The 11,103-nt window shown below is 49.2% G+C and overlaps 1 protein-coding gene across 1 annotated transcript in view; it reads right to left on the minus strand.

Moving 5' to 3' along the window:
• Positions 1-9,831, minus strand: part of LOC149314264 (acyl-CoA (8-3)-desaturase-like) — a 49,849-nt gene extending 40,018 nt beyond the window's left edge. Inside the window, exon 1 of the mRNA XM_089523085.1 lies at positions 9,580-9,831. Within this exon, the coding sequence (XP_089379211.1) occupies positions 9,580-9,831 (252 nt within the window). The remainder of the gene's footprint in view (positions 1-9,579) is intronic.
• Between the last annotated feature and the right edge of the window lie 1,272 nt (positions 9,832-11,103).

Genomic DNA, 11,103 nt, shown 5'->3' on the forward strand with positions numbered 1-11,103 from the left:
TCATTTCTATGCTTTAGCTTTTCTGACTTTCCCCCTAAATATGCTAGCTACTTGTTTGAATTCCTCTTTGGCAACTTCCCTATTTTTCCATTTCTTATGCATGTCCCTTTAAAAACTTAGCTCAGCTGAAAGTTCTTGAGGAGTGTTACAGACCGCCCCTTTGGGGCGGCCTGTAGGCGCTCCTTTCCCCGGTGTATCGGGGCCTCAGCTGCCACAACGGCAGTCTCCGAGGCCCCGATCTGCCGCTTTCCGGGCCGCGAGGAAGGGGCAAAAGGTCGCTTCCCCACAGCCTGGAAAGGGGTTCCTTGGGGCTTCAAGCCCCAACAACACCCGATGGTGGCGGGGAGGAGGAGAAAGGGGCAGCTTGGCCCCTTTCTCCTCTGCGTCGCTGGGCGCAGCCATCTAAAGGCTGCGCCCAGCGACGCAAACCTGGAAGGAGCTCCGAAACGGAGCTCCTTCCGGGGCCGCGGAAAGGGCGCACTAAGCGCCCTCGCGCAGCCCCACTATGTAACAACTGCGGCACCTCCAAATGATGTAGTCATGGTGGCGGCCGTGTGGAACGGCCGCCGCCATTTTGTACATGCTGAGCACGTACTAGGGTTGGGGGGGTGCAGAAGCGCCGCCGCTTCCTAACCCTAGTACGTGCTCAGCACGTACTTTAAGGCCCATCTGTAACAGGCCCGGGTCATCCATCCTGGTTTCTTGAGATACCTTCCATTTTTTCTCCTCATTGGAACTGTTTGAAATTGTGCCTTCAGTACCTCCTTTTGAGAAACTCCCATCCATCCTGAGCTACCTTCTCTTTAACATTCCTTACCAAGGGATCACCCCCAGTATTTCCCCAAGTTTACTGAAATCAGCTTTCCTAAAGTCAAGAATGTGTGTCTGACTATACTTGGCTTCATCTTTCAACTGGACAACAAACTCCAGGAGGATATGATCATTCCCACCTAAGGATCACACCACTTGCACCCCATTAACAAGGTCATCTCCGTTGGTTAGGATCAGATCCAAAATAGCTGACTCCCTTGTTGCCTCTTCCACCTGTTGGACAATGAAATTGTCTCCAAGGCAAGTGAGGAATTTGCTAGACCTTGAGGATTTGGCTGAGTTTGACTTCCAGTAAATATCAGGATAGTTGAAGTCACCCATCACTACTACATCTCTCCTTTCTGAGTGTCGGTCATCTGTTCTAGAAAGACATCATCCAATTCCTCAGTCTGATTAAGGGGTCAGATGTTCTCCACCTGTCTTCCCGGATTTAAGACCTGGATCTCTTCACAGGTGTAAACACCCCTGACATATTATCTCCAGCCCTTGATGAACTCCTGCCTTCCACAGTATTGTCTCCTCCCCCCAGATAACTCTCATGATCAAAGCCCTCCTGATCAAATTTTTGAGACTATTGGCAAAAACGTTTCTGCCAACTGGCATGAGATGCAATCCATCCCTTGCCAGAAGTCCCCCTTCATGGAACTGCAGCCCATGATCCAAAAATCCAAATTGATCTTGGTAGCATAAGCTGCAGAGCCAGATGTTGTCTTTTGCTATAAGCAGACTTGAGGAGGACAAGTGTTGTCCCAATCTTGAAAATGGAGGGAAACAGGATCCAAACAATTACCACCCAGTCAGCCTAATATCAATACTAGGAAATATTATAAAGCAGATCATGAAACAGAAAGCTTGTAAGCACTTAGAAAGGAATACTGTGATCACTTAAAGTCAGCATGTGTTTCTCAAAAACTAGTCATGCGAGACCAATCTTATCCCTTTTTTTGATAGAGTTACAAACTAGGATGTTTATCACACTATACTCTTATAGTGCTACTATTCCACTTTGACTGCTCTAGCTGCCTCCTGTTGCATTCTGGGATTTGCAGTTTTAAGGAGGGATATTTAGAATTCTCAGGCAGAGAAGTTCTTTCCTGAGAATTCTAAATACCCCTCCTTAAAACTGCCAATACCAGAATGCAACAGGAGGCAGCTAGAGCAGTCAAAGTGGAATAGTAGCACTATAAGAGTATAGTGTGATAAACACCTTGGTAAATGAAAGGAATGCTGTGGATGTAGCAAACCTTGATTTCAGTAAGGCTTTTGACAACGTCCACCACAATATTCTTGCAAACAAGCTAGTAAAATGTGGGGTATACAATGCTTCTTTATAGGTGGATTTGTAATTGATTGACTGACCAAAGCCAAAGAGTGCTCATTCACCAATTATATGCATAGGCATATGTAAATTTCATATGAGATTTATATGTAACTATGCATATAATTTACACACCACTGATGTTTATGATTAATGCATTACTTAATCACTGTTTAATCACTAATTAATACATTACTTAAGTACCTTTCTTACTTCTGAATTATTTTGTTTATTGATTCTCATACACACAAACACTCATACATATACATGAACACACATGTTTGTGTGTGTGAGCGTGAATTACTTATATATCTGCCTGTGTGATTTACAAAAGAATGTGCATATTGTTGGGAATTGAAGTTTCCTAGTCTTTCAGCCTTTGTTTGGGAAACAAAATATTTAAATATCAAAAATATCAAAGCTAAAATTGTTAGGGATTAGCTTCCTTTAGCAAAGTAATGGGGGGGAAACGTGTCCCATTCTGATGATATTGCCTTGAGAGACAAAACTGATTCGAAATAAACAAGGCAGGCAGTTTCAGTTTACTGAAAAGTCTACTAGCTTTTTTACATATGCATGGGGAAAACTATATCCTAACTAGCTAATGAACAGATCAGGTAAAAAGAAAATCTTAAGACTATCTTGTCATCCTGGTGATCCAAAAAGGTAGAGAAGGAGAAGAGAGAAAAATGACCACTGAGAAGGAGTGATCTCTATGTGTGGAACATCCCCAAAAGAAGTGTCTTGGGTCATACAGTCCATTTACTTGGTGAAAAATCATATTTATGACCAAGCACCTCAAAAGATGGTAAGAGCAAATGGGAAGGTTTAGATGAGGGGAAACAAGGGTTTCACATACAGGGAATGCTATCTATCTAAACCTCATTTGCTCTAAATAGCAAAGGGGGCAGGGGAGCAAGAGAATGCTGGAGTTTTCCCAACACATATAGTTTACATATCACTGATGTTTATATGATTAATCAGCTATGATACCTCTAGGTTTATTTCTTAGATTAGATTCAAGCTCGTTGGTACCAATCGTTTTCTAGAATTTAGGTACCAAGATGACGTTGAGTGGAGGTACCATATATACTTGACTATAAGTCGAAAAATTTATGCCTCAAAATGAGCTTCAAAATCCCAGGGTAGACATATATAAGGGTCAATACGGTAATCCCCCTTTCCAAGGCTGGGCTCGCCAAAACCCGGGAGAAAAAGAGAGAGTCCAAACCTCCTTTGCAAAGCTGGGTTCGGGAGGAAGGTAATAGAGAAAGAAATGGGGAAAGATCAGCTTTGCATCCCAAACCTCCTTTGCAAAACTGGGTTCAGGAGGAAAGCAAGAGAGAAAGAAATGGGGAAAGATCAGCTTTGCATCCCAGACCTCCTTTGCAAAACTGGGCTCAGGAGGAAGGCAAGAGAGAAAGAAAAAGAAATGGGGGGAATCATAGAGTTGGAAGAGACCACAAGGCCATCCAGTCCAACTCCATTCTGCCATGCAGGAACTCCCAATCAAAGCATACCCGACAGATAGCCATCCAGCCTCTGTTTAAAAACCTCAAAAGGAGGAGGCTCCACCACATTTTGAAGGAGTGTGTTCCACATCTAACAGCTTTTACTGTCAGGAAGTTTCCCCTAAAGTTGAGGTGGAATCTCTTTTCCTGTAGCTGTCATATAGAGGTATGGAAATACTCAGGATATTTGGAAACTACACTCAGTATTTCATTTCAGCAAGTATCATTGATCTCTTAAACTCACCAAATCAGCCTTCTATCCCAAACCTCCTTTTCAAGGCTTTCTGGCAAAAGCCGAAGGAATGGCAAGAGAAACAGAGCGGTGATAGGGGTTTGTTTAGTAGTTTTCTGCGTTAAAATCAGGCAAATTTATAGTTTAAAAAAGAGTACTGAAAAGTTTCCTGGAAACCTATGAACAACAGCCTTGGGGATTGTCTATTCACCTCTTTTGTGATTGCAGTCCTTGTGGTGATTTCAGCAGGGTCAACCAGTGTGCAAACTTTTAAACTGTAATAACCCATTGAAGCATGTTATTGGTTTCATTAAAATATACTTCTAGTTAAAAACGTATTCAACTATGTACATTCCATTCTTTATCAAACTGTTTGTTTCAGTTCAATGTAAAGACAATTCTTATGTTAAACAGGATATTATGATGTTGCTTTGCAATGAATTTTCTTTTTTTTAAATGTGAAGTTGGTGCTTTACTACATGATCAAACTTGCACTCAAAAGAGTTGTAAAATATAAAATTTATGGAAAGTTATAAAGTTACAGAAATTAATCACTGCTAGTTCTCTGGCACTATTTTCTTTTGCTTCATCTTTTAGATCCTTTGTTTCTAGGCAACTAGGGTTGCCATAACCTGGCTGCAACTGGGATTTTCCTGGTTTTGGCGGCACCTGCCCGCTCACGTCACGGGTGCCGCCAAAAACCGGGACAACCCCGGTTGCAGCGGGGTTGCGCTGCAACCCGTGGGGCCTCGCTGCCCTCCTCCTCCTCCATCTCGCAGGAAGAGGAGGACAGCGAGGCTTTGGGCGGAGGAGGCGAAGGGGGAGGCAGCGTCTCCTGCGTGCAGCCGCGCCACCCTCCCCGCCTCCCTGCGGCCCCGCGCCCTCTTTCTTGGTCTCCTTGGAGGCCGAGAAGGAGGGGAGGCCCTGGCAATTGCCAGAGGCCCAGCTCCCTCCTTCTCGGTCTCCTCGGAGGCTGAGAAGGAGGGGAGGCCCTGGCAATCACCAGAGGCCCCGTGCCCTCTTTCCCAGCCTCCGAGGAGACCGAGGCCTCCGCAGAGGCCGGGAAGGAGCATGTGGGGCCACCAGCGATTGCATTATGAAATGTAGGACACGTTTTTTTTAAATGGAGGCTCCATTTTTAAAAAAAGTGTCCTACATTTCATAATTTTGTCCTACATTTTCCCGGTTTGGAGGTCCTGAGTTATGGCAACCCTAGCAACAACAACAATAACAACCTCTCCCTTTAGCTGCTGCAGCTGGGAGAACCCCCCCAGGGTGACCAGATCTCCTCACTGCGATGGAAAACAAGCCACTGAAAAATGTAAGGCATTCAAAGGAAAAGGAGGACATGGCCAAATAAAAGCTCAAAACACAAATATAAATGTAAATCCATGCCTCTTAGCCATGCTCAAAATGGAAGACATATGGAATCCCTCCTGGACAGAAGGTGAAAATGGAGGACATGTCCTAGAGAAGAAGGATGAATGGTCACCCTCCCTAGTAGCCAGAGTGACTATGAAGTGACCATGTGTGTGTTGTGTGCCTTCATGTTATTTTCCAACCCATTGTAACCCTAAGGAGAACCTATAAATATAACTGTCATGCTGCTTAGTCAGGCTCCAAATGGAAGACATTCAGAAATTCCCCCTGGACAGAAGGCGGGGATGGAGGATATGTCCTGGGAAAGGAGGATGTCTGGTCACCCTACCTAGTAGTCATAGTGACTATGAAGTGACCATGTGTGTGTGTTGTGTGCCTTCATGTTATGGAAACTCTAAGGAGAACCTATGCTGCTTAGTCATAAAGGAGGACATTCAGAAATTCTCCCCTGGATTGAAGGTGAGGATGTGTCCGGGAAAAGGAGGACACATCTGGTTTTCCCCAGGCCTAGTAGACACAGTGACTATGGACTGCCCTTGTGTGTGTGTGCCTTGGGTGCCTAGTCTAGTCTGGCAAGTCTAATGTTGGGATAGTTTAATTATTTTTTAACTTTTGTAATTAATGTTTTAATTACTCTCTGTGTGTATGTTTTAAAATACTGTATATTGTAACCTGTCTTGAATCCCAGAAAGGTGGGATGTAAATCCTGGAAATCAAACGAATAAGGAGAACCCTTATAAAGGTAATAACCTCATCCTTCTCAGCCCTGCTCCAAAGGGATGTACTAAGACAAATGACAGTCCTTGCTCATAGGGAAACCATGCTTGCCCATAGGGAATCACTGGGGAATATTGGCCCATAGGGAATCACTGGGGAATATTGGCCCATAGGGAATCACTGGGGAATAATGGCCCATAGGGAATCACTGGGGAATAATGGCCCATAGGGAGTCACTGGGGGATACTGGCCCATAGGGAATCACTGGGGAATAATGGCCCATAGGGAGTCACTGGGGAATAATGGCCCATAGGGAATCACTGGGGAATAATGGCCCATAGGGAATCACTGGGGAATAATGGCCCATAGGGAGTCACTGGGGAATAATGGCCCATAGGGAATCACTGGGGAATAATGGCCCATAGGGAATCACTGGAGAATAATGGCCCATAGGGAGTCACTGGGGGATACTGGCCCATAGGGAATCACTGGGGAATAATGGCCCATAGGGAATCACTGGGGAATAATGGCCCATAGGGAATCACTGGGGAATATTGGCCCATTGGGAATCATTGGGGAATACTGGCCCATAGGGAATCACTGGGGAATAATGGCCCATAGGGAATCACTGGGGAATATTGGCCCATAGGGAATCACTGGGGAATAATGGCCCATAGGGAATCACTGGGGAATAATGGCCCATAGGGAATCACTGGGGAATACTGGCCCATAGGGAATCACTGGGGGATACTGGCCCATAGGGAATCACTGGGGGATACTGGCCCATAGGGAATCACTGGAGGATACTGGCCCATAGGGAATCACTGGGGAATAATGGCCCATAGGGAATCACTGGGGAATAATGGCCCATAGGGAATCACTGGGGGATACTGGCCCATAGGGAATCACTGGGGGATACTGGCCCATAGGGAATCACTGGGGGATACTGGCCCATAGGGAATCACTGGGGGATACTGGCCCATAGGGAATCACTGGGGGATACTGGCCCATAGGGAATCACTGGGGAATAATGGCCCATAGGGAATCACTGGGGAATAATGGCCCATAGGGAATCACTGGGGGATACTGGCCCATAGGGAATCACTGGAGGATACTGGCCCATAGGGAATCACTGGGGAATAATGGCCCATAGGGAATCACTGGGGAATAATGGCCCATAGGGAATCACTGGGGAATACTGGCCCATAGGGAATCACTGGGGAATACTGGCCCATAGGGAATCACTGGGGGATACTGGCCCATAGGGAATCACTGGGGGATACTGGCCCATAGGGAATCACTGGAGGATACTGGCCCATAGGGAATCACTGGGGAATAATGGCCCATAGGGAATCACTGGGGGATACTGGCCCATAGGGAATCACTGGGGGATACTGGCCCATAGGGAATCACTGGGGGATACTGGCCCATAGGGAATCACTGGGGGATACTGGCCCATAGGGAATCACTGGGGGATACTGGCCCATAGGGAATCACTGGGGAATAATGGCCCATAGGGAATCACTGGGGAATACTGGCCCATAGGGAATCACTGGGGGATACTGGCCCATAGGGAATCACTGGGGGATACTGGCCCATAGGGAATCACTGGAGGATACTGGCCCATAGGGAATCACTGGAAGATACTGGCCCATAGGGAATCACTGGGGAATAATGGCCCATAGGGAATCACTGGGGAATAATGGCCCATAGGGAATCACTGGGGGATACTGGCCCATAGGGAATCACTGGGGGATACTGGCCCATAGGGAATCACTGGAGGATACTGGTCGATAGGGAATCACTGGGGAATAATGGCCCATAGGGAATCACTGGGGAATACTGGCCCATAGGGAATCACTGGGGGATACTGGCCCATAGGGAATCACTGGGGGATACTGGCCCATAGGGAATCACTGGAGGATACTGGCCCATAGGGAATCACTGGAAGATACTGGCCCATAGGGAATCACTGGGGGATACTGGCCCATAGGGAATCACTGGAGGATACTGGCCCATAGGGAATCACTGGGGAATAATGGCCCATAGGGAATCACTGGGGAATACTGGCCCATAGGGAATCACTGGGGGATACTGGCCCATAGGGAATCACTGGGGGATACTGGCCCATAGGGAATCACTGGGGGATACTGGCCCATAGGGAATCACTGGGGAATAATGGCCCATAGGGAATCACTGGGGAATAATGGCCCATAGGGAATCACTGGGGGATACTGGCCCATAGGGAATCACTGGGGAATAATGGCCCATAGGGAATCACTGGGGGATACTGGCCCATAGGGAATCACTGGGGGATACTGGCCCATAGGGAATCACTGGGGGATACTGGCCCATAGGGAATCACTGGGGGATACTGGCCCATAGGGAATCACTGGGGGATACTGGCCCATAGGGAATCACTGGGGAATAATGGCCCATAGGGAATCACTGGGGAATAATGGCCCATAGGGAATCACTGGGGGATACTGGCCCATAGGGAATCACTGGAGGATACTGGCCCATAGGGAATCACTGGGGAATAATGGCCCATAGGGAATCACTGGGGAATAATGGCCCATAGGGAATCACTGGGGAATACTGGCCCATAGGGAATCACTGGGGAATACTGGCCCATAGGGAATCACTGGGGGATACTGGCCCATAGGGAATCACTGGAGGATACTGGCCCATAGGGAATCACTGGGGAATAATGGCCCATAGGGAATCACTGGGGGATACTGGCCCATAGGGAATCACTGGGGGATACTGGCCCATAGGGAATCACTGGGGGATACTGGCCCATAGGGAATCACTGGGGGATACTGGCCCATAGGGAATCACTGGGGAATAATGGCCCATAGGGAATCACTGGAGGATACTGGCCCATAGGGAATCACTGGAAGATACTGGCCCATAGGGAATCACTGGGGAATAATGGCCCATAGGGAATCACTGGGGAATAATGGCCCATAGGGAATCACTGGGGGATACTGGCCCATAGGGAATCACTGGGGGATACTGGCCCATAGGGAATCACTGGGGGATACTGGCCCATAGGGAATCACTGGGGGATACTGGCCCATAGGGAATCACTGGGGAATAATGGCCCATAGGGAATCACTGGGGAATAATGGCCCATAGGGAATCACTGGGGGATACTGGCCCATAGGGAATCACTGGAGGATACTGGTCGATAGGGAATCACTGGGGAATAATGGCCCATAGGGAATCACTGGGGAATAATGGCCCATAGGGAATCACTGGGGAATACTGGCCCATAGGGAATCACTGGGGAATAATGGCCCATAGGGAATCACTGGGGGATACTGGCCCATAGGGAATCACTGGGGGATACTGGCCCATAGGGAATCACTGGGGGATACTGGCCCATAGGGAATCACTGGGGAATATCCTATTATTCCTTCTGGACAAGTATGCTTTCTCCATGGGCCAGGGCTGTCCTTGTGCTCCCACCGGAGGGGCCATGTGGCTGAGTGCCTGCTGTTCCGGGGAAGGTGGGCCCGGAGGAGGTGCCTGGCTGCCCCATAGCCCTCTCCCTCTCCCTCTCCCTCTGCCCTCTGCCCTCTGACCGTGGCTTCTTGGCCGCAGTGGCTGCTGAGGATGCGGGCTCCGCCGGGGTGCCTGTGCCTGAAGCGCCGGACGTCGTAGACCTTGCGCTCGATGACCAGCCACATCTCCCGCTCCTCGGGGGCCCCGGCCCCGCTCCGAAGGAGGATCTCCTCCCAGGTCAGGAAGGGCCCGGACGGCGGGCAGCCCAGCACCGAGGAGGAGGAGGAGGAGGAGGAGGAGGAGGCGCCCTGGGGCTTCTCCTGCGGAGGCATGGCTGGCGCTGCTGGGGCTCAGCCGGGAGGGAGGGCAGCCCTTTATTCGGACTCCCCGCCCCGCCTCCCCACGCCTCCAAGGGCGTCCTCCTTTCCCCGGACCTCTCTCTCTCTCTCTCCAGGAGGAGGTCCCCAAAGGCAGGGCTGTAAGAATGACTCGTCGTTCCTTCTCCCCTGAGGAGGACGCACTGAGACAGGGCAGGACTTGCCCAGAGAGAGACCTCGGGATCCCTGTCCCGAGAGGATCCTGGGGATTCCCTGTGCCCAGAGAGGACCATGGCCATCGCTTGCCCACAGGCCAGTGTTTTCCAGGTTTCCCTCTCTGCAAGTATTCCCCATGAATACTCCGCTCTGGGCCCACAGCAAACTCCAACTCCATAGCCTTCAGCCAGACAAAGAGTTAAAGCGGTGTCAAACCAGGTTAGTTCTACGGTGTGAATGCAACGCTGAAACCACTGAGCCACGCTGCCTCCCTCCCTCTCCATCCCTCCTGCTACTCCCTCCTGTCCCTCTCCTCCTTTCCCTGCCGGTGCCTCCCTCCTCCCTCCTCCTCTGGGTAAAGGACGAGGACAAGGCCCCACGAAATGGAGGGCGTCCCCGAAAAATAGAGGACAAAGCCCCACAAAGTTGGAAGGGGCACGACTAAAGAAAAGACCAAAAGACACTGGTATAAATATAAATGTATCTTTCTTAGTCCTGCCCTAAGTGGAGGACTTTTTGACATTTTCCCTGGACCGAAGATGGAAATGGAGGACATGTCCTAGAAAAGGAGGACTTGTCTGGTCACCTTGCTCCCAGGCTTCCCTCCAACATCCACACAGGACTTTCCACGCCCTGCTTCTCCCTGCCGCCTTCCCTGGCAAAGCAGATGGGGAAGCTCTGCTGGCATGACAAAGTGGCCCCTGGCTCCCAAAAGGCCCCAATAGTGGTCATGCTGGAATGGCAAGACACCAAGGCAATGAACCCCACTGGGTGGCCTTGGGCAAGTCACACTCTCTCAGCCTCAGGGGAAGGCCATGGCAAGCCTTCTCTCTGAAAAAAACTTGGGCTAAGAAAATCATAGAATCATAGAGTTGGAAGAGACCTCAAGGGCCATCCAGTCCAACCCCCTGCCATGCAGGAAATCACAATCAAAGCATCCCTGACAGATGGCCATCCAGCCTCCACTACACTCCGAGGAAGTGTGTTCCACTGTCGAACAGCCCTTACTGTCAGGAAGTTCCTCCTAATGTTGAGGTGGAATCTCTTTTCCTGGAGCTTGCATCCATTGCT

Source organism: Sceloporus occidentalis, unplaced genomic scaffold (genome assembly GCF_023333645.1).
Source record: "Sceloporus occidentalis isolate IW3139 unplaced genomic scaffold, rSceOcc1.0.p SCAF_4, whole genome shotgun sequence".
NCBI classification, from domain to species: Eukaryota; Metazoa; Chordata; class Lepidosauria; order Squamata; family Phrynosomatidae; genus Sceloporus; species Sceloporus occidentalis.